Source organism: Mastacembelus armatus, chromosome 10 (genome assembly GCF_900324485.2).
Source record: "Mastacembelus armatus chromosome 10, fMasArm1.2, whole genome shotgun sequence".
Lineage (NCBI taxonomy): Eukaryota > Metazoa > Chordata > Actinopteri > Synbranchiformes > Mastacembelidae > Mastacembelus > Mastacembelus armatus.
In genome coordinates, this window is record NC_046642.1 from 2453030 (window position 1) to 2478017 (window position 24988).

At 42.1% G+C, this 24988-nt stretch overlaps 2 protein-coding genes across 2 annotated transcripts in view; both read right to left on the reverse strand.

Moving 5' to 3' along the window:
* Positions 1-856: 856 nt before the first annotated feature.
* Positions 857-15862, reverse strand: canx (calnexin). Its single transcript, XM_026329659.1, has 15 exons — positions 15771-15862; positions 10949-11182; positions 10064-10137; positions 9781-9839; positions 9099-9240; positions 8899-8980; positions 8064-8256; positions 7764-7953; positions 7320-7433; positions 6568-6724; positions 6247-6462; positions 5671-5790; positions 4655-4805; positions 4483-4574; positions 857-4142 (listed from the first exon to the last, which is right to left on the reverse strand). The coding sequence occupies exons 2-15, from the start codon at positions 11177-11179 to the stop codon at positions 4083-4085; spliced, it is 1881 nt and encodes a 626-aa protein (XP_026185444.1). The 5' UTR covers positions 11180-11182; positions 15771-15862; the 3' UTR covers positions 857-4082.
* A 958-nt stretch (positions 15863-16820) lies between these two features.
* mgat4b (alpha-1,3-mannosyl-glycoprotein 4-beta-N-acetylglucosaminyltransferase B) overlaps positions 16821-24988 on the reverse strand; it is a 63004-nt gene continuing 54836 nt past the window's right edge. The window contains exons 14-15 of the mRNA XM_026329660.1: positions 18866-18978; positions 16821-18327 (exon numbers count right to left, since the gene is read on the reverse strand). Of these exons, the coding sequence (XP_026185445.1) occupies positions 18304-18327; positions 18866-18978 (137 nt within the window). The 3' untranslated portion in view covers positions 16821-18303. The remainder of the gene's footprint in view (positions 18328-18865; positions 18979-24988) is intronic.

The following is a 24988-nucleotide window of genomic DNA, read 5'->3' on the forward strand; positions in this document are numbered from 1 at the left end:
GTTTATTTTCTATTTTTTAAGTTCAACTTTTAGGTTAATTTTTGCACAGAGAGCTTAGTGAACCAGAGTCAAATTCCTTGTTTGTGTGCACAAACTTCGCTTATACGTCATTACCTGTATTTACATGTGAACACATCAGTCTGATTCAGTTTCCATTTGGCCTTTTTATTCATCAAAAATGTTGACACAGGCATCAGGCTCCATCGTCACAGTAAATTCTATTTAAAGCGGGACCTTCCTGTGGTGCAGGTCAGCAGATCTATCTCCCTACACTGCGTATACGTCATTATCAGGCCTGCCGAATATTCAATTTAATATAAAGTCAACAAAACAAAAAGTAGAGTTACAGAGTCATGTGAAGTCTCACCAGCAGATACAGTGTTCAGTCTACAGTCTGTTAGCTAGGTAGTTTCAGCCAGGAGCGACCAGAAGAAAACAATAATCCAAGACTGGAAAACAGGTGATGATGATGACCATGGCTGAAACTGAAATTCTGGATATGCGACACTGCTGCCAAAACCCCAATCACTTTCAGAAGAGGAGACAAAACACTAAAAGCAATAGATTTTACAGCCAACATACAACTACAGTAGTTTGTGTTCACCCTAAGAAGGAAAGAGGTTAAATAAAGGTCACCTGGAAGTGGATGCAGGGACCTCTGTGTCTTGAGGCCCCATAGCAGGACTCACCAAAAGCCAGAGACACCCTCATCAGCTCAGGCCAACATTGAACCAACATTTACTATTCAACTTTGCTTCTGTCTACAGAGAAGACAGATCGACAGTCGCCTCATGGACACAGGACTGGACTCTGCCCCTCTATGCTGGACTAATGTTCCTTCACTTTACACTTTTCACTCACCAGTTTCAGTTTGGATTTTTTTTTTTTTTTTTTTTTAAAGGTTTGAACTGACGCCACATCATTCTCGCTCAGCCACACTAAAAGTCAGAGCTTCGTTATGGACTTGTCTACTTTTCTCTTTATTATAATCATTAGATGATGAACAAACACGAACATGGAAATCAGCATACTGAGCCCACACAGTAACTCCTCATGTGCTGCTTTCTCGGTAAAGTTTTAGCACTAATGGAGAGAAAACTGGACATTTTGTTCTGACGGTGCTGATGTTAAAGTAAAAGGTCAGAGGTCAAAGAGCCATATATAAACATGTAATAAATGGTTCATAACACGCTGCACAGTCGGAGTAGTGATATTTAATGATCAGTACTTGTAAATAATTCTTACTTCTATAAAGATATGTTTCATGTTAATACACCCATGAAGCTGCAACTGAAATTAAGATTCATCTTTTGTGCTGAAAACTGTACAAAGTCTCCAGTTTTAGTCCAATCAACTAACATTTCAGAAAAACTGCAAATTCTCAACATATAAGAAGCAGAAATGAGGGACTGTCTGCTTATTGAAGTAGCTGGAAGTTCATTTTGTGTGGCTACTGATTAATACAGTGACTGTTTCAGCTCCAGTTTGCAGAGACAGAGAGCTGCAGGTGGAAACAAACCCACTGATAAATGCTCACATCTGCTTCCTACTGTGACAAACCCATTATCACATGTTCATATACTGATGAGAAATACTGAACAGGTGGACTGAGCTTCTCAGTCAGGAGACAAACGTTCGCCGCACTTGGAGACAACATCCACACTCCTTCTGGCTTTCTCTACTATTCTAGCGAGTTTTAGGCGATACTCCACTGGGTCATGTGATCAGCGGGGTCCAACAGTAATCAACCAGGAAGCAGGTTTGGATTTGAAATGATAAAAATCTTGAGGTTAGTAACTTTTAAAATGTGTTGTCTTACCTACAGGTCTTCCTACTACCTTTTTATAGTTTTCAACCACTTCCCACGGTCTTCTTCAGAACAGAGTTTGCTCAGCTGTGATCATGTGACCCAGGTGTGTATGTTTGGGAGTTCAGGTCACATGACCACAACTGGGCAACTCTTAGTCGCATGACAATGACTAACATATGGCTGAAAGCTCTGGAAAAGCTAGTGGACCATTGAGCTCAGATGTGTTTTTACTTTCACATTCAACTTTTGACTCACTCACGAGGGGGAAGTCAGTGTTTCGGGGGTGTTGCAGTGCAGCAGGTGAACGGGTTAAGCTTAGGAGTTTTTCCCCTTTAGTGCCTTTATCTTTTCATATGGGGTTGATCAAAAAGGGTTTGGGAGTTTCTCCACCTGCCGACGTGACAAGTTATCTATCCAGACAAAGACGCAGCAGTTTATTTTACCTCCAACACGTCCTGTGTTTTTAGCACAGTCACATTTTCTCTGGACGTGTTTGCTTGAAAAGCTAAAGAGTGACAGCATCTACATACAGCTCCAGGACGGTGTAGGACAAAGGCAGCAAACAGGAAAAAAACAAAAAAAGAAGAGGTTGTCTGCATCTTTGTCAGGTAGGAAAACACACTTGGTCAAAATATTGTCGCATCAAAATTTGGGGCGTTTGAAATATCGAGCATGCAGCCTGCCTCTGAAACCTCTCACAGAAGACAAAATCAAAAGCAGCAACTCGACATCTTCGACTGAGTGTGACCGTGTGTCAAGTCAGATCCAAAGATAACCAGGTAATCACTTAACATTTGACCTAGAAGAACATCACATAGGACTGGATGTGAGTCACAGCTCTGACCTCTGACCTTCAGGACGAGAAAACAGCAGAAACACTGAGGAGACTTCAGGGAGAAAACGTGAGCGATGTGTTTTTCCACCGGAGCTAATGGCTGCAGAACAAACATGACAAGACAAAGATTGCGTCAGCTGGAGTGTTCCCAGTGATTGGTTTCAACATCGGCAAGGTGCCTGCTGCAGCAAATCACCAAGCTCTCAGTAACTTTATGTTGATAGCAAGCTAATGTTTATGATCTACAGAGGCTAATGAGCTAACTGTTAGTAGCTAGTTGGTAAGTCACCAATCAGTGGGTTGGTTAGCAGACAGTAGGAGGATGACTTCAAACTGTAGACTACCACGCTGCTTTGAGGCTATTTAGCAAGCAGGCCAATTTCCACACAGCCAGGTCTAACTACAGTAGTTGGTAGGTCATTCATTATGGTTACGAGCAAATTAGCAACCTGCTGGTTGGCTATCTGACAGATAAACCTGACTCCTGTGAGTGGGCTAACCAGGTCGTTACCTAGTTAGTTACCCAGCTATCAAAAGACTAATACCAGCTGGCTAATCAGGAAGAGGCTTAGCTGAACCTCCTTCACCATTTACAGGTTTATCCTGACTGCAGTCAGACTCGTCGGCAGCCTGTTGGCAAAGCTGTTTAACAAGAGATAAGATAAGCCTACCTGCTGATGGTTTAATTAGGAGGTCAATTAGCAGCCTGTTCGTAGCCTGAGCAGGATAACAGTGGGCTAATTCAAACTGTAGATTACCAAGTGACTATTGACAACCAAATCTTACTAAATAGCAATTGATTTGCAAGCTTATTAGCAAGAGGTCCTTAATGATTTGTAGGCTTCTCCTGACTGGTGTGTGCATGTTACTGAGGGATTCAGCCAGGCTAATGGGAGGTTCAGCTGCAGGATAACCCTGGCAGGCGATGGCCCAATAATCTGGCTGCTGGAAGGTTCATTAAGAGACCGTTAGAAGCCCAGGTGGGGTAATAGTTGGCTACCGCAGGCTGGGTGTTAGCAGCCAAGTTTCTGTCTGTTGAGTCACTTGTTGGCTAATTAACCAGCCGGTTGGTAGGGCTGGTCAGTTTCTAGCTCAGGATGGTGCTGGGCGGTGAGCAGGGCAGCGGTACAGGGGACTCAATGGCCCCGTGGGCTTGAGTTTGCGCAGGTGTTGTTAAGGAATGATGCAGGAAGTTTTTGTTAATCTCAGTTAATTTCTTTCAAAAACAAAAATCCTAACACAGTCCTGTTCATACTGGAATCATCATCATCATCATCATCATCATCATCAGGCATCCATGTCTTCGTTAGTTTCTTGTCAGCTTTACTGCTTCCACTGGATCCATTCAGGCTTCATCGCCTCAGAGCAGAGGAGTAGAAGAAGAGGAGGGGCGGGGCAGGGGGAGGGGTCGAGGTCAGGGCTGTGGATTCAGAGACGTCAGTCCCGTCTGACCTTCCTGTTCCTCGGAGATCTCCGCAAAACGTCATCCTCCAGCTTCTACAGAGAGAGGAGAGCAGGAAGACGTGTTCGCCATAAAACTATTCAGCAACAACACATCACAGAGCCACCGTCCAGAACATACAGCACTTTCTTCACTGCATCGCTTACTAAATGTTAAAGTATCAAGAGCTAAACGTGGCTGACGCTGCTGACTACATGTTTCTGCTGGCAGGATATGAACCTTTTATTACTTTAGGCCCTCTGGCTGCATGTTCTAAATAATACACTTGTTTTCCAACATGCTATTTCTTACTTTGTGTAACAGTTTGAATCATTTCCAATTATTTTCAAAAAAGCTACTCTGATTAGACTGCACAAAGGTGAGTCGTCTCCTCACCTCGTCAGCTGTGGCCTCCTTCTCGTCCTCCTCCTCTACTTCTTCCTCTCTCTCTGCAGGACTTTCCTCTCCGTCACTCTTCTCTCCGGCAGCTGAAAGAACAAGGATTTATTCAGATAGTGACAGACAAGAGACCACAGAGAAAGAATTAAACTCTACACATCATAGGAACCTGGGCTGCTCTTCTCTGCCTCCTGCTCCTCCTCTTCCTGCTCCTCCTCTTCCACCTCCTCCTCTTCCACCTCCTCCTCTTCCACCTCCTTCACGTCAGGCTGAGGCTCATCTGTCTTCTTGTACTCCGCTGGCGTCGCTGGGCTCTTCTTCTGCAGAACAAAGGAACACAGTTAAGTTCAATTTGAATTTAACCTCTTGAGAAGAGCTTTCCAGTCAGATTCAGCTCAGCAGAGTAAAAACAAAAAGACAAGCGCTAACATGAAGAAACCTGGCTAAATGTGAGAAACTATATGTGAAATACATGTGATGTTCAGTCTCACATGGACATTAAACTCTTCATTACATGGGCAGCTGTGGTCAGAGGAACATCCAGCTGTTTGGAGATGATCTGCAGCCTTCACCTTGACCCTGCTCACTTATTCAGTTCTCCCTACCCTCCTCAGACAGCTCTCTTCTTCTGTCTCTGCTCCCAGCAGCACAATGATCTACTGATCTATGCACTGATAGATCAAAACATAGACTCCAAAGCATGTATACTAACAATCCCACCACACACACAGCACCCATCAGCGTCTCTGCTACTCACTACAGGGTGAGAGGACACAGCCAGCTCCTCTCCGTCTACACTACATCACCACAGACAGAAGCAAACACTTTAGATGCGAAGCTACTTGAACAGTCACCAGGCCTGAGGAGGCGTCGACGGGACGGTTTGGGCCTCCAGCTTCATTAAACTCTTCCTGTAAGTTGGAGAGACTCAACTGACCCTGAGCTGATCCTGACGACCTCTGTGGACAGTCACACACAGCAGACAGACATCAGCACTGACCACAGGCTGCACCAGCAGAGACACTACGTCACACCGCTGACTGAACTTTACAGGGATTTGTGCTATTCTTTTATTTTCCAGAGTCACTTGCCTTGTCCTTTATGTAACCGCATCACTGTGTTACCTGAGTGTAGGCACAGAATACAAGTATACATTGACAGTGTGTGTGGCAGAGCGTTTGTCACCTTGCCGGTGCAGCAGAAGACGACGATGAGGACGAGCGGCAGAGCCACGGTGAAGATGTAGATGACCCAGAGCCATGGACGCTCCTCTGCAGCGTTCAGCATCTGAGTCGCCAGACCAGGCTGCAACAACACAAGAACATGAGAAAATATATAAACAAATACACAACACACAGCTACATGATGTTTGCTAAAGAAACTGACTATGAAATCGTACTAACGTCTTGAAAACTAACCAACCAATGTTTAAAAAAGGTATTTTCCACTGTGAGCAGCATAAACTACATTACAGAGTGCAGCAGATGACTGCACAGATAACAGATATCTGGGGAAAATACAGTTGGTAGCAAAAAAAAAAGCTACTACAAAGACAACAGAGCAAAGACTGATGATACACACAATCTTAAGGGAAACTGACAACAAAAAGAAAAGACAAACAGGAAAATAATGTTTGAACGTCAGAAAAACGTAGATGAATTTTGTAAATGTTGTCGACACTCTGGGGTTAAAGTCTCAGTGGAAGAATATGGAACACATCCCATCTCCTCTGCTCAGAAACAAGCAGCGACCTGAACCCACCTCAGCAGCGCCCTCTGCTGCCTTCTTCAGCCCCCAGCCATCAGTGGCCCAGCGGTCGGCAGTGTTACGGTCGTTGGTGATGAAGAAGTTGTCGAAGAAGATGTCAGAGGTCATGGACCACAGCTCGAGCCCCACAGCGTTGAACGGAGTCATCCTGAACGGGTGCAGATCCTCGAAGTAGGCCGGGTTGGGGATCTTCCTCGGCTTCCAGACGCCCTGGAAACACAGAGTCTGGGGTCAGGATCCTTCACACAGTGACACATACAGTGACCGACTCCTTTGCTGCACACACGTCTCCACGCGGCTGCGGCTCACACTCACCTGGTAGTTGGGGTTGTCGATCATGGGGGGCTTCCACTTGCCCTTGTAGTTGGGGTTGTCGATCATTGGTCGTTTCCAGGCTCCACAGCCGGGGGCGGCCTCACAGACTGGGTTCGGGATCTGAGGGGCCTCCCATTCCCCATCCATGTCCTCATCCCTGAAGGTCAGAGGGACAGAAGGACAGTCAGACTGGAGCAGGATGGTCTGCAGGTTTAGTACCAATCTGCTGACCTCCATTTTAAAACTAAAGGTTCAAGTCAGCAGCTGCATTTTGAACAGAGCACAGCTGATTTTATTCATTAAAAAACTCAAAATGCTGTCTTCAAGACGCTGTCTGAGGGCGGACACTTCAGGCTTCACTGGTGCATTAATGAGTGTTTACAATGTTTTAATTTTGCACTAATAAAACACAAATACAACAGTCAACAGTGGAAGGACAGCAAACAATGTGCTCCATGACTTTGGAGCCTGTATCTGACGTGAAAGATGTAGAGAGTCTGATTTAATAAAGACCTGAAGCAATCTGGACCATTTCCTGGCTGACATCTAAAAATGTAGATTTAAAATATGTTCATATTGTTGTATAAAATGGAGTTTCTTAACACAGACATGAGGATTTAAAGATTAATTAAAGATTTAAAGATGAATCCAGAATGTGACCAAATCCTCGGTGAATGTCCTGAAACACCAGTACACAACTGGCTGGGGAGTGATTTCTGAATGGAAGTGAACATGCGAGGGTGTGAATTTACCAGTCGTCAGGTTTGACAGCGTCAGGATCTCCGATGTACTCCGGCTCATCGTCCAACCAGCCGTCTGGTTTCACTGCATCTTCATCTGGAACCTGAGCAGGAGCGTCCTCGTCCCTGCACACACATTCATACAAATCAGAGTCAAATCAGTCAATTAATTGGTCCAGATCAAACCATCGTCTGGTTCCAGCTTCTTATTCGGCGGATGTCCTGCTTGTGTCTGGTTTATATCATCAAAAACTCAATTTCTTTTTTTGTCTTTTTTGCTCAGACAAATCAAAACCTCTGAAGACACAATTTACTCGAAGCTGCTGTTTTTCCTCCAGTGACTCAGATGTGACCAAACCAAATCAGCTGTTCTTAGATCTTATCTGAGCCACTTGGTCCTACATCCGATTCCTGTCCAATGGGTAAGTGTGTGAGTGCTATCAGAAGGGTACTGACCAGTCTTCGGGCTTGACAGCATCAGGGTCCTGGATCTTGGGCCTCTCGTCCCAGTCGTCGGGCTTGTGGTCGTCAGGATCCTCGATCTCAGCGGGGGGGTTCACAGGCGGGGTCATGTCTGTCAAAAGGCTGCCACTGTTCACCACAGTCTGATCCACCAGCACCTCAAAGCTGTTGTCAGGGTTCACCACTGGGGGGGGCAACACAGAACAGTTACACTCCTGGTCTTTTATTAGTGTGTGTGTGTATTATGCAGTGTGTACAGAGGTGTGTTTGCGTGCGTGTGTGTGTGTGTCTTACCCAGGGTGTACAGGTGTGTCTTCTTGTCGGTGTAGTACGTCCTCAGATCAGCGTCAGGTTTCTTGGCATGTTTCTCTTCATACTCTCCGGTTTTGGGGCTTTTGTGTCTGAAGATGAAGTGCAGTTTGTAATCTTCTCCACATTTGTCGGGTCCAAACATGATGGTGTACGGAGTTTTATCCACAAACTGATCCTGAGCACAAACAAACAAGGTTCAGCTACATTACACGTCTACAGACACACATCTGGTACCTTTTCAGTAAAGCACATCTTTTGCTGTGCACCTATAGAACATGTCAGGGTTTTCTGGTGGAGCAGCTTCAAATTGGTTGTGTCCAACAGGCTTCAACCAAACTGACTGTTTTCAGTTCAGCTCTCATTAAAGCTCTGTTCTCCCCCACAGCACAACACACTCGCTCACTGTTCTCCCATCAGTTCTGACCATGCAGCAAAGGGTCACATGGTTCTGCTCCCAGGTTGCTTTGGTTCTGTAGTTTTACTTCAGTGTCATCAATACAAAGAAAGAACTAAAACATGGAACCAATGGAGCACAGGTGGGATCATTCTGTCTGCTCAAACTTTTCCCATAAAAATACCGACCGGTCTAAACTGTACACAGGCCTTTATCAGGCCTAAACTTCTGATGATTGGGTGTTAGACCTGTGGAAACTGTAAAACACTATATTTTTAAGGTACGATAAGATGATTCAGAGGAAATCTAGAACAAATGTGTCATCAAACACTGAGCAGCTACAGTTACAGAATGGCCTCAGGTGAGAGCACGGTAATAAACACAGTGCAGATGAGAGTAGTTGTGTGTAAAGAGCAGACGGACCAGGTTCAGGTCAGGAGTCTGAGTCAGCAGCTTGACGTAGGCGCCGCCACAGTCGATCCCGGACTGGAAGTTCACCTCGTACCTGAACACACACACAGAAACACAGTGAGGTGACGACAAGGAAAAGGCCTTGGTCAGTAACACATTCACTGAGGGGGAGGGAGAGGGGGGGCTGTGAGAACGAAAAGACGTGTTCTTACTGGACAATCAGTGGTTTGGTGTCAAAGGTGAAAGGTCGGAGAAGCTGGGCTGAGATGGCGTGATGTTTGGCTTTGGATTTCAGAACCAGACCCTTATCCCCTGGCAGCTTACTGTCCTTCATCTCTTCCACTGCCCATTTACCTGTCGGCAACAACATCATCATTACTGACCTGTAAACAACCAAACACCATTTCCTTGACACTCTGCTAGTACGGTGGCCATGTTAGGACATTTCCACTTATGAGGCAGATCAGTGGAAATAATCACTCAGTGCTGTAAACCTGCAGACAGGTCTCGTCTTTTACTCGAGGATGGGCTCTGCTGCCACTTTGGATCTGGGTCTAAAACATCCAGCAGAACCTTCTCTGTTTGAATCTCTGACACAACAGGCAGCAGACTGAAGGAAACAGTGGACCAACTTAGACCTTTCCAAAGTCGGTGACACAGCAGTAAACTAACTGAGGAGGAGCGAGTCCTGTGTTTAGATCTTCCCGCAGACTCCACTGTGTCAGACTGTCTGCTCACTGTTGACACAATCAACTGTTTTATTGAAAGCTAAACACAGATCACGTTACATCTTCGTCTCACACACACACACACACACTGTTCATGTGTAGCAGGTCTGACAGTCAGCAGCTACATGGGGTTTGTGCCACTGACACACTAATGATGTGCCCCTACCATCATACTTCGCGATCTCTTCGTCAGCATCGTCCTTCTTGGCACTGGACAGTACCCAGCTGGAAACAAACAAACACACACACAGTTTAGACCTTTCCAGTGATTCTTAAGTAAAGGTATTTGCCATTTGCAGCTTCCAAATATCAAGATTTACTGCTTTTCTTTGTGATGTGACAACAAATGTAATGTGGATTTTTTTCACTGTTCTCAGCCTTTTCTAGAGCTCAAACAACCTGTTGATTAATCAAAAAAAATAATAAAAATAAGTCAGCTGTGTGCTCACCCATCAAATGTCCCACGGTCAAAAGACTCAGCGAAGAAATGTTCCCCCATTGGCTCTGGAGCTTTGTAGGCCACCTGGACAGAGAAAGTAAAGACAATTCACTGATGTAATCTGGAGAAAACCCAGACACACACAGACACACACACACACACACATTGTTTACAGACTTTATGGAGGCTCCAGTGTTCACACTGTGACACTAAACTCCAGACGCTGCTGTGAGCAGAAAGGAGCGGGTGGAACAGAATCAAAAAAACGTCACTCACACAGTGAGCTTTACATTTAAGATGCTTTAAAGTGTCTGAGGCCTTTTGCTTTGAGGAAACTGAATTCGGTGCAAAGACCTTCAGAAATCCTGTTTAACTATTAAAACCATTTCCTTCGATCAGAAATATTAAAGTGCATTTCTGTCTCTGAGCCACACAGAGAAGCCGAACCAGCTTTTATATCTTTCCAGAAAATGTAAAGACCAAACTGATCCACACACACCACCTGATTTAAAAGTTTCATGTCACTTTAACCCATTTTAATTGTTTTTCTTTTTAAAGTACATTGTGGTCTTGTAGCAGTTTTTAAACGTCATCTTAAAAGCAACCTTTGCTAACAGCAGGACATTTTACAACTATTATATTTGCATTTATTTGACTGTATTTGTGTCTTAAAATATTTTACTGTCCCCTGGGTCAAACTGATCTCTCTAGTTTGCATTCTGTTTAAAGTCCTTCACACTGATTTCATCTTTTTGTGTGTGAATAGTTTTTACTACTCAACTTGTCAGTCGTCAGTAAAACACTGTCTGAATTCAGCAATAAAAATAAAGTGTCAGTAAAATAAAAGTTTGTTTGGATGATTACAAACGGTCCAATCAGCTGCTTACAGTCTTACCTTGGGTGTGGGAGGAGTTTTAGGCGCAGGAGGAGCCTCATCTTGTTCATCCACCTCCAGTTCCTCATCTTCATCCTCAGCTTCGTTCAAACCCAGATCCAGCTCGTCCTCCACATCCACGTCATCACCCAGGGCGTCCTCATCTGTGTCCTCAGCCCAAGAGGTGGGGGCTAAACTGAGGCAGAGGAGGCCCGCCGCCAGAAGGATGAACAACCCGAACCTCTGATCCATAGTCTGCAGGAAGAGGAAGAGACCTCATCAGTGTAGTTTAAAATTCATCACTGCACATGTGAATTTCTGTGGATGAAGTAAAACTGCAGACAACTTTGAAATATATTTTTTTTCAAGTGAAAAAAGTCTGTGCATAAGCAAAAACCTGACAATATGAAACTGAAGATGTTTGTGTTTAGTCTTTGTCATCAGTTTTGTGTGCAGGGTGTAGGAGTTGACTATGGCGAAGGTAAAATCAGATTTGCTGGAAACAAACACAGAACTCTGGTGTCGAGCACAGACACAGCTTCATTAACACATTCACAGCAGGTTGTTAACCTATGGCACCCTGGAGTCCGTCCATCACAACAGCGACCAAGCAGCACCCATGAGACACGCAGATGTAGCTCTGTTAGCTCTAATGAGATTACACCCTGAGGGATTACTGCAGCAGCCACCAACGCACAGTTACAGCACGGCCAATTTACTCCGCACATACGCACTGCAGAGTCTGTGGAGACCAACACACTGAGGGCAGTGGGCTGTGTGCATTTACAGACCTGCAGCAGTCGCACACATCCTGTGTTTACAGGAACATTTCACGGCTCACAGCCACAATTAATTATGTACTTGTTTATACAACAACATTGCCTTTACAAACACAAGGATGTGAAGTTTAACCAACATACAGTCAACACAAGAAGTCACGTTTTTAATATAAAAACATCTGTGTGTCTGTGAGATGGTACTGATGGTTTGTGGTTGAACCAAGCTACGTGAACAGGGACAGTAAGACCAGATCCTGCAAGTCTTTGGTTCAGTATTTTAACCTGCTACACATCTCACACAGCCAGGCTAATCAGATTAACCTGCAGAGGATTAGCATGGCTGGCTAACAGCCCGGCACAGTGATGGCTGTGACCGGTATCGCTAGCTGTTAGCTTAGCATCAAAGCCGCCGACTGGTGCCCACACAGCCTTTGAAAGAATTAGCTGCACAGGTTCAGTGTAAATCTGCACAGAAGCTCGGTTTTTCTTTAAAAATGAAGATTGAACCAATGAGGTTTTGTACAGCAGTAGAAACCAGCAACAGACCAGTTTATCTAAATGGACTGTTCAGATGAGATAAGACGGTTCAAGATGACCCCTTAGGCTTTTTTTAAAAAAAAAAAAAAAAAGATTTTCTGACATTTTACAGAACTGCTCAACTCGAAAGAAGCTCTGAAGTGGAATATCACAAAGCATTTAGGTCAAGTTTCTACATAAAGTTTTGAAATGGTACTTTCATTGTATATGTGCAAATAACATCAAAAATCCTCTCCAGAGATACATAAATACATCAGCCTGTTAACATGTTGTCAATCAACTTTAATTAAAGCTACACAGACCAACCACATTTAACAAATATTTGTTGGGGTGAGGATCTGATGCATTTCTTACTAAATTAAATATCTTTTGGTTTGAACTGTGGGAGGAAATAATCAATCATGAACACTCCGATAAAACCTCACAGCTGTGACAGGACATAAATCCCAGAAATATCCAAACCAACACTTTGTGGCTCTGTGCTCCAAGCCCATTGGTTCCTACTGAAGATGTCCATCTTTAAAAACAGTTTCATACACAAACTGGGGTCATCCTGCCAGCTCCGTTCAGCAGCTGCATCAGTGAACTGTCAGCAGAGACAGGATGGACAGGTTACTATTTAAAGTGAAGAAATAGCAGCAAGCAGCGTCTCTTCCTGTATGAAGTGAGAAAACACACACTATAAATCTGTCACTCATCTCTTTATCACCGGCTTCATAATGTGCCACCAAGTTAAACATTGTTATTTAACCCACATGACACTTTACTGTCTAGTGGAAAATCCAAAATATGGGACAGAAACTGTGTTGTCATTTTTCTCTGCAGTATTTTATGACTGCAGAGATTGAACGTGAGGAATTCCTATATTGGATATTACTAATTTTGAGTATTTGAAGTAAACAGTGAGCACATTCATCATTAGCCCTACTACTAATCATTCACCCAAACAGATAACTGCTCTCTGTATTTGTTATGCAGTGAAGCATGGTTGTGGATTTTGTGGTGACCAGTCAAACCTGCAGATCCAGTCCGACACCTGCAGCAGTACCAACAATGTGACCAGAAATGTCCGTATTTATTTAGTGAGAGTTTTTTTTATTGTTGTTATTAACAGAAACTTTCTGATCACATATTTTATGTTTTGAGCGTGAAGTCATGACTCCAACCCTGCTAGAAGCAGAGAAGGATCTTACAGAGACAGGTGATGCTGTGGCTGAATTAAAGCTGGCCCACAACAAAAAAATGGGTCAAACCTTCACCACAGAGAGACTGAGCTCCAGTTACTGGAAGAGTTTGGTTGCAGTTGCCAACAACGGCACAACCATCAAACTCAGGGTACAATAGCTTTTTCATATGGACGACATAGATGGAGAATAAAAAATATAAATTAAACTGTTTTCTGCTTCCTCTGCGTGTTTTTGTTGCTGAATTTAGTTTAGAGACCTGAAACACACTAAAGAGTAGAAATCAGGAGAAGCAAATACTTCTCTCATTGCTGTAATGTTTTAAACAGTAGTTAACAGGACTGTAACCAGAGAGTTGCTCCCTGTCAGCACGACTTCACACCAGAGTCACGCCGGTTCAACGAATCACCTGGGAGCCTGCGAGAAACCAGCAGGTTGAACCAGCCGAGCTGCTGCAGGTTTCACCTGAGAGACTGGATCCCAGCACCCGGTAACCAAACCAAAACAGGGCTGACAACATCCCCTCTTCTCTTACACTAACCAGGTTGTGACTCTGGGTGGGAGGTTTGGTCAAAGAAGTAACAAGATTAGAACCTCAATATGTCTGAGTTTTGTGATTGATCATTAAAATGGATTGATTAATAACATCAAGAGAGAATTAACAAAAAAAAAAGATTTGCCACTTTCCTCCTCCCCTTTTAACTGCAAATCTAGAGCAGCTGATTCTAGAGGCACATCCATCAGCTGATTAATTGAAAAGTAATCGCCCACTATTTTAATAATCAATGCCATCATCATGCCAAGTGTGAGTGCAGGAGGTGGGATGACATGCTGAATATTTTAAAAGGGGCAGCTCCCAGCAGGCAGCTTTCACTTTGTTTTGACATGTCAGAAAGAAAAGATTGAATTAACTGGACTCTGGTGCTGTGTAAAGTGAAGTGAAACAAAATGCACCACATGAAATATTACAAGACACAGTTCACATTATTGGAACAAAAAGCTGGAATAAGAAAAATCCCTACACTGGTCAAATGAATCACTAACTGCAGCCAGTCCCCCAGCAGTTAAACCTCCTGCTCCCTAAACTCTCAGCTTCTCCTACTGTTTAATTATTATTTATTTTTCTGCTTCAAAGAAAGAAGCAGTGTGTGTCCTCTGTTAGACTGATCTCCAATCACTTCATCACAAAGAGACACATTCATTGTTTGATGAATTTATAGTGTTAGGAGCCAATAATTACAATGTAAATCCCACAGATGAATGAAAATATATTTTCCTTTACAGCTTTTGAGTTGAAACATATAATCAACCTGAAGCATCTAATATTTACTTTATTTAAGTTAAGTTATTACCCTTATTAGTCCCACAATGGGGAAATTGCATTACCACCCAAAGTGCACACACACAGCAGTGAACACACACCCGGAACAGTGATTTCTATTTATTTAAATCACCATGTCACAACCCAAAGGTATTACAGATGCCATGTGTGTATTTTTAATTCATTCAGTATCAGCATTAGCTGTAACCAAAGGCAGAAAGTGACGAAGTACATTTATTATAATTAAGATTAGTTCTGCTTTATTTCCAGGTAACTCCTTGCTGTTAAGTACTGCTAAGGGTTTGGATGCAGGACTTTTACTTGTAGCTACTGGAGTATTTTGTGGTACTGCACAGGTCAGTGAACACTTCCGGCCCCACAGGCTGCAGCTCCTCATCTTTTAATTCATCGATATGATCAGTTATTTTACGATCACTTCTATTTTTAAATGTTTATGCTTCAATGACATATTGCACAACGTCGGTTTGCAGCTGCGTGACTTAACAGTTCAAGTTAGCATGCTAACACAAACACACAGAAACACAATTGCTTTTAGTAGCATGTGGTTTAGAAAGTCTCGGCGTTTTAATTTCACTTCATGAGATTTATCGGTTCGTTTTTAAAGACGCGTGATTCATGAGCAACCCGCCGCTGTCGGTCCAGCTAGCCCGCTTTAGCTGCGATGCTGTTACGAAACTGCAGGTGAAGAAACTGGGTGAGGGTTAGAGGACACCACCCTCACCCTAACTCTCACCCTGTGTCCCATATTTCCACCAGGTCGAAGGTTAACGAAGTGTTACTAAAGGCCGAGTTCACCTGTGGTTAATTAGCTTCAGTTAGCCACTCATCCCGATGCTAACAGCATGCAGGGGACACGGAGCCTTGTCATAAACGGCTAAAACCTCCGATTATCTGACTAACTACCGCACGGACAGTAGGAATAAACCTGGTTCTCCCAGAAAATAACGCTCTCCAGCTTTGTTCCCCTCTATAAAGTGACATTTATCGATCTCTTTACTCACCTCCAGTTCTCCGATCTGACCGCCTGGGAGCTACTGAGGAGAATCACGTGGGCTCTCGGACAGTAGAAACCGCCGATCCCTGTCGCTGATTGGTCACCGGCAGCGAATATTTGACGTTTCCTGTCAACTGTCAGGAGCTAATTGGTCGGCGAGAAATGTCAGTCAGACGAGATAGTGCCCGCCCCCCTGGAGCTGAACCTCGTGGACAGCGATGATTGGTTAAGCTGCCAGAGGAAGCGTGCGCTGGTTGGCTGTAGTGAGGCTTAATAAAAGGACCACGATTTAAACTGATTTTATTTTATTATTTTTAATTTTAATTTTAATTTTAGAAAACTACTATGAGTTTTTCAGTTTTAATAATATACAGATTTATATGAGAACATGTCATAATACTTTCATTAATTTTACATCTTTGTTTTGTGAACCTTACATGAATAAATCTGATGTATTTCGTCTAAAGTGTAATTTTATTAATATTATTATTATGACTCACCTCCAGTTCAGTTTTAGGCTCTAGCACTTCATTTATGTCTTTTCATTTTCTGAGAATCTATTTTCCTTTGGTTTAAAATGATCTTTTACCTAAAACACATGTAAAAGTACATAAATGTACATCAAAATATAACTAAAGTACCAGAGGTATAAGTATGCAATATATATGGATCACTGGATTCTTGTGTAATTACTGATGCATTAATGTGTACACCATGTTAATGGTGCAGATGGTGAAGGAACAGCTATATTTAACTTAGAATTGCTGTGAACTAGTTAGAGACCAGAGTTTTATTGTGAAGTTGAAGATTTCACCTTTCTAGAGTCACTTCCTGACACCTCACTTATTTCAGGTGTAAGTGGAAATAACATCACCTTCAACTTTGTGCATGAAATTAAAATAAATTTTATTCCACAGCTTTACTGTGATAACCATGTTGGTATTTCATCATTTTTTCTGATGAAACCTGATGACATGCACAGAAACCCTCCCACCCCAACTCTTCACTCAACATTATAAGTCTACCAAAGCAAACCAAGAGACCACAACAGACCAACTTTTCATTTAAAGTTCTGTCTTTATTACAATTCACAGATTGAATAGAAGTTTGAGATCATTTAAATAGAGTTTATCTAAAGGATACAAAAGACAAACACTAGATTATAGCAATGCATTCCAGTGCATCTTACCAAGAAAAAATAAAACTCAGGATGTGTCCTGAAGCTCGTAGATACTCAGTTCACCGCTAACCTGAAAAACTCAGCTTCTGCTCGGTCTGGTTTCCATTCAAACGCCCGTGTGAGCGAATGCAGCCCAGTTTGGACTCGGGAGGGGGAATGAACAGGGAATCTGGAGGATATCGTGGAGCAAAAAGCTTATTGAAGTAGTGTTGTTCCCTTACAGTACTTAGTTTGTTCCCTTTGCCAGCTTGAAGAAAACAGTAATGTGGATTTGAGGTGAAACATCTCCAGGTTCATCTGATTGAAAAGTTGACATTTTTAACTTTTATTTGTTGAAACCGTTGGACAGGTCCACTGGAGTGGAGGAGGTACTACTTAAATCAGCCTCTATCACCAATTATTACAGTAAGGGAACAAAGTAAGTACACAAAGGACACAAATTAGTAATTTAAGGGAACAAATATTCTCTCCCATGAGGAAACAGCTTTAAGAGAGAAAAATATTTATTACTAAAACTGTTGATGAAAGAAGAAAGATCTGATATGACTGAAAAAACTACAGGAAAACAGAACAGCAGGAAAACAAGAGTACTGTGAAGTACATCACAGTATCATGAAGTACATCAGAGTACTGTGACGTACATTAGTGAAGTAAAACCTCTGAAGGAGTTAGATCAAAAAAAGAAAACACTATCTGATCGTCAGTAGTTTCAAGCCACAGATGATGAAGTTCCAAGGTTGCAGCAAAGGATTCTGGGTATTTCTTGTTGCTACATTTTTTATCTGGGGCCCAACAAAAATCTTTAAGGCAAATCGCTCATGGACGGAGGGGAAACGGGTGCGAACCCCGAGCAGCAGCTGCAGACACATATCAACACACTGAGAGGGCATTCATACGATAGTGTGTACATTTCTATGCATATATGCACATACATGGTTACTGTGGGGGTATACTGTGGGGGTATACTGGGGGGGGGGGTGTTGGTAGGCAGGTCCAGACTGAAAGAGGCCTCAGAGTCAGTACCATTCGAAGCAGTAGTTTCATCATCAGAGGAGGCTTGGCTCTCGCCTCCTAATCACCAGTGTTTTCTACATTGACCCTACTGTATATACACGTAAATACAGACTCTCTGGCGTAATTACAGCATCATCTGGGAGGAATTTCTCTGTTTCTGGGCCGTGTCACACTCTGCCTGCGGTTCAACCCTGCAGTGGCGAGGTCCGGCCAGACGGCGGCGCCACGGCACCACGTTGGGGATCTGGGGAGCAGGACTGGAGCAGGACGGCGGCTGACGAGGCCCTGGGTCCCCTCGGCCTAGCGCTCAGAGGCGCTGAGGTATCACTGGGGGGTTGGGGGGGCTTCACTCGGCTTTCTTTATGAAGATCTGACAAGGACAGAGACCACAGGAACCAGTATGAACCAGTATCAGTGTATTACAGTCTCAGAAAACGATTGCGTATATTTACTACTACAATACTGTACCACTTTAAACTTCCATCTCACTAGTTATGTCACAGCTTTGTTTACAAATCAAGGTCTTATACACAAAACGTCCTGCGTCATCAGTAAACCAGAATTTTAGTGTAATGAGGATTAGATTACAATAATAACAGTTGCTGACAGTAATTTATTTACTCCTTCCTACATGGTTCAGCTTTTGTTGCTTGTTTACTTTGCTTTTGTGGTAAAATTCTTCATTAAATCCTGACACATTCTCTCATTTCAGACCAATTTTCTCCTGACAACCAGAGGTCAGAGGTCAGGCCATTAATAGATTCAGGATGTTACGTGTTCACATGTCGAGCAGGTGCAACGTTGTGAGACTGTTCCTAGTTTTCTGAGCCATTCCTGGAAAACCGAGTTTAAAACCAGAGTCAAACTGGAGTCAAACCGGTTCCAGTCACGTGTCCTGGTCATCTCACCTCACTGAGGATCACCCACACCGGAGAGTCCGTCATCACTGAGAGTCGCATGGCCTCCAGGGGCCCGAAGGTGGGGTCCACCTCCCCCTCTGCGATCCCGTTCTGGAACGATCCTAGAGGAGACAAAGTCGGATGAACTGATGGTTTTACGTTTTACAGAAAACTCCAGGTGAGGTGCTGAGCTGCAGCTACCACTTCTTTCCCCTCATATTTTCACATTTTACGTCTGTTTTTATTCCTGTTTGTGTCATTGTCTCAGAAACAGATTGTAGATTTAATTAAAACTGATTAGATCAGCTCATATTCAGGTTTAATGTCTGCACAGAATCGGTGCCAGCACAATGAAATGCAGCTGCCTGGAATCACCAAGAGCACATTTGTATTTGGTCGGGGTCCAAAAACAACAACAAATAATCAAATAAATAAACAAAGGTTCATACAAAAACACATTATTTCCTCCTTCACTTCTCCAATTTCTATGATCCAGTCACCAAACATGTCAGATCCTAAACCAGTGACTTTCAGTATTTGGTTGTATTTGGTCTAAAGAGACAAAGTCCTGGTTCAAGATTATTAAGATGCTTCACATTTATCCAAACTGCATGAATGAACCTGTGGGGTTCTGGAGGTTCTGTGTGTCAGTGTGGGCTGATGTGTGTGTGTGTGTGTGTGTGTGTGTGTGTGTGTGTGTGTGTGTGTGTGTGTGTGTGTGTGTGTGTGTGTGTGTGTGTGTGTGTGTGTGTGTGTCAGCACGGCCACAGGCCTCAGGGTTTATCCACTGGGATTATGGTGCTGGCTGTGATGCTTCCAGGTACAAGTGTGACCATAATCCCAACAAAGAGCAGTGTCTGGAGGGGGGGGGGTTATTTATCTCAGTGTATTATCCGTTATTTCTCTGGGTATTATCCTCTCATTCAATATCCAGCGACATGTGCTGCTGTCTGAGATCACGCAGAGACCGATGATGAAGAAAATAAAAGCAGAGGTTAGAATAACGCAGACGTTCAGTCTCTGGGCAGCGATTTTATTTCTGAAAGGGTCACTGAGAGTTCGGTTCAAAATGGGGCAGAAGAAGAGGAAGACAAAGTCTGATGGAACATGGCGTCTCATGACAGCGAAAGCTCAGAGGGTGAAGGATGCTGAACAACAAATGTGCTGAGGTCAGGAATAAAGTGGTGCCAGGAATAAACCAGAGTCCAGGTCCAGCTGAAGTTGTAACTAATGATGTTGTCACCAACTCGAAGGTAAATAAACGTGATTCTGTCGGTTCCAAAAACAGCTCACAGGCTTTTTTCACTGCAGGAGCTTCAAGGATCAGCCAGTGATTCTGTGTCTGTGTCACTGAGTCCAAACCCCATCCAGAGACTGACGGCAACAATGAATGTGGCAAAATGTGTGTGAATCCAGAACCTGGTTCAGCTTATGGGTCTGTGCCATAGACATCCGTTGTTGTCCAAAAACTATTAAAAACACAGCAGGGAGCCAGACCGCTGACCTGGCTCACATGGTTCTTCCTCACCAACAATGGGAGGCCCCTCTACTTCTTGCCGTCTATTTTCTGACCTACTTTCATCTTCTTCTGGTGATAAAATAACATTACTCTGTTTCCAATGACAGAAGAGCTGGTCAGTGAAATATGACAGTAACTCCGTCCTCTTTTGTCCACTGACAATTTCAGGATTCACTGCAGAAGCAGGACGCCTGAAGGCAGCACGATGAAATTAATAGAGTGTAGAAGAAGAGCCAGTCAGATCGATCGACCAATGCATCTGAAAAATTGATGAAGGGGATAAAGAGCTGCTGGTAATTTATGATGTCAGGTCAGTCACCCTCCTGTTCTGTGAGGCTCCCTCTCCTAATCCAAACCCAGACTCACCTCGAGTCTTCAGACCACATCCTCATGTTTTACAGCATCAGCCTGAGCAGTTTGTCTGTTATTTCATTCTGCTGTGTTTACAGTATATTAGTCAGCAGGTCAGAACACCTTCGTTATTTCTTTCAGGTTAGAATAAATCCTGCAGAAATCTGTTCGTCTGAACAGAAACAATAAAATGACTATGACTAAACCCTGATGCTTTTCTTAGTTCTGCAAGTACTTTAAGGATTTGACTCTCATTGGTTTCTATCCACAGTCTGTGACCATGTTATTCCTTCATTTGGATGTAAACTCATGCACCAGGCAGCACTGCAGGAGTCAGTAGCTGTTTGTCTGTTTATCTCAGTGCTGCAGATGTTAACAGGGAACAGCTGATCAGAGCTACACAAACGTCCAGAAGATGAAATAACAAGTCAAACTGCTGAGAAGCACCAGAGACACGTCTGCAAACACACAGGTTTACAACCAGTACTACTGCTCCCACACCTGTCACACAACGTCAAGGTTTCAGAGTACTTTATATACCGCTGGGTAGCTGACGTTAACTACCTTATATACTTTTAATTTGAAGTACTTTATATACTGCTGGGTAGCTGACGTTAACTACCTTATATACTTTTAATTTGAAGTACTTTATATACCGCTGGGTAGCTGACGTTAACTACCTTATATACTTTTAATTTGAAGTACTTTATATACTGCTGGGTAGCTGACGTTAACTACCTTATATACTTTTAATTTGAAGTACTTTATATACTGCTGGGTAGCTGACGTTGACTACCTTATATACTTCTAATTTGAAGTACTTTATATACTGCTGGGTAGCTGACGTTGACTACCTTATATACTTCTAATTTGAAGTACTTTATATACTGCTGGGTAGCTGACGTTAACTACCTTATATACTTCTAATTTGAAGTACTTTATATACCGCTGGGTAGCTGACGTTAACTACCTTATATACTTCTAATTTGAAGTACTTTATATACCGCTGGGTAGCTGACGTTGACTACCTTATATACTTCTAATTTGAAGTACTTTATATACCGCCGGGTAGCTGACGTTAACTACCTTATATACTTCTAATTTGAAGTACTTTATATACCGCCGGGTAGCTGACGTTAACTACCTTATATACTTCTAATTTGAAGTACTTTATATACCGCTGGGTAGCTGACGTTAACTACCTTATATACTTCTAATTTGAAGTACTTTATATACCGCTGGGTAGCTGACGTTAACTACCTTATATACTTCTAATTTGAAGTACTTTATATACCGCTGGGTAGCTGACGTTAACTACCTTATATACTTCTAATTTGAAGTACTTTCCATACTGCTGGGTAGCTGACGTTAACTACCTTATATACTTTTAATTTGAAGTACTTTATATACTGCTGGGTAGCTGACGTTAACTACCTTATATACTTCTAATTTGAAGTACTTTATATACCGCTGGGTAGCTGACGTTAACTACCTTATATACTTCTAATTTGAAGTACTTTATATACCGCTGGGTAGCTGACGTTAACTACCTTATATACTTTTAATTTGAAGTACTTTATATACCGCTGGGTAGCTGACGTTAACTACCTTATATACTTCTAATTTGAAGTACTTTATATACCGCCGGGTAGCTGACGTTAACTACCTTATATACTTCTAATTTGAAGTACTTTATATACCGCCGGGTAGCTGATGTTAACTACCTTATATACTTCTAATTTGAAGTACTTTATATACCGCTGGGTAGCTGACGTTAACTACCTTATATACTTCTAATTTGAAGTACTTTATATACCGCTGGGTAGCTGACGTTAACTACCTTATATACTTCTAATTTGAAGTACTTTATATACCGCCGGGTAGCTGACGTTAACTACCTTATATACTTCTAATTTGAAGTACTTTATATACCGCCGGGTAGCTGATGTTAACTACCTTATATACTTCTAATTTGAAGTACTTTATATACCGCTGGGTAGCTGACGTTAACTACCTTATATACTTCTAATTTGAAGTACTTTATATACCGCTGGGTAGCTGATGTTAACTACCTTATATACTTCTAATTTGAAGTACTTTATATACCGCTGGGTAGCTGACGTTAACTACCTCATATACTTCTAATTTGAAGTACTTTATATACCGCTGGGTAGCTGACGTTAACTACCTTATATACTTCTAATTTGAAGTACTTTATATACCGCCGGGTAGCTGACGTTAACTACCTTATATACTTCTAATTTGAAGTACTTTATATACCGCCGGGTAGCTGATGTTAACTACCTTATATACTTCTAATTTGAAGTACTTTATATACCGCCGGGTAGCTGACGTTAACTACCTTATATACTTCTAATTTGAAGTACTTTATATACCGCTGGGTAGCTGACGTTAACTACCTTATATACTTCTAATTTGAAGTACTTTATATACCGCTGGGTAGCTGACGTTAACTACCTTATATACTTCTAATTTGAAGTACTTTATATACCGCTGGGTAGCTGATGTTAACTACCTTATATACTTCTAATTTGAAGTACTTTATATACCGCTGGGTAGCTGACGTTAACTACCTTATATACTTCTAATTTGAAGTACTTTATATACCGCTGGGTAGCTGATGTTAACTACCTTATATACTTCTAATTTGAAGTACTTTATATACCGCTGGGTAGCTGACGTTAACTACCTTATATACTTCTAATTTGAAGTACTTTCCATACTGCTGGGTAGCTGACGTTAACTACCTTATATACTTCTAATTTGAAGTACTTTATATACCGCTGGGTAGCTGACGTTAACTACCTTATATACTTCTAATTTGAAGTACTTTATATACCGCTGGGTAGCTGACGTTAACTACCTTATATACTTCTAATTTGAAGTACTTTATATACCGCTGGGTAGCTGATGTTAACTACCTTATATACTTCTAATTTGAAGTACTTTATATACCGCCGGGTAGCTGACGTTAACTACCTTATATACTTCTAATTTGAAGTACTTTCCATACTGCTGGGTAGCTGACGTTAACTACCTTATATACTTCTAATTTGAAGTACTTTATATACCGCTGGGTAGCTGACGTTAACTACCTTATATACTTCTAATTTGAAGTACTTTATATACCGCTGGGTAGCTGACGTTAACTACCTTATATACTTCTAATTTGAAGTACTTTATATACCGCTGGGTAGCTGATGTTAACTACCTTATATACTTCTAATTTGAAGTACTTTATATACCGCTGGGTAGCTGACGTTAACTACCTCATATACTTCTAATTTGAAGTACTTTATATACCGCTGGGTAGCTGACGTTAACTACCTTATATACTTCTAATTTGAAGTACTTTATATACCGCCGGGTAGCTGACGTTAACTACCTTATATACTTCTAATTTGAAGTACTTTATATACCGCCGGGTAGCTGATGTTAACTACCTTATATACTTCTAATTTGAAGTACTTTATATACCGCCGGGTAGCTGACGTTAACTACCTTATATACTTCTAATTTGAAGTACTTTATATACCGCCGGGTAGCTGACGTTAACTACCTTATATACTTCTAATTTGAAGTACTTTATATACCGCTGGGTAGCTGACGTTAACTACCTTATATACTTCTAATTTGAAGTACTTTATATACCGCTGGGTAGCTGACGTTAACTACCTTATATACTTCTAATTTGAAGTACTTTATATACCGCTGGGTAGCTGACGTTAACTACCTTATATACTTCTAATTTGAAGTACTTTATATACCGCCGGGTAGCTGACGTTAACTACCTTATATACTTCTAATTTGAAGTACTTTCCATACTGCTGGGTAGCTGACGTTAACTACCTTATATACTTCTAATTTGAAGTACTTTATATACCGCTGGGTAGCTGACGTTAACTACCTTATATACTTCTAATTTGAAGTACTTTATATACCGCTGGGTAGCTGACGTTAACTACCTTATATACTTCTAATTTGAAGTACTTTATATACCGCTGGGTAGCTGACGTTAACTACCTTATATACTTCTAATTTGAAGTACTTTATATACCGCCGGGTAGCTGATGTTAACTACCTTATATACTTCTAATTTGAAGTACTTTATATACCGCTGGGTAGCTGACCTTAACTACCTTATATACTTCTAATTTGAAGTACTTTCCATACTGCTGGGTAGCTGACGTTAACTACCTTATATACTTCTAATTTGAAGTACTTTCCATACTGCTGGGTAG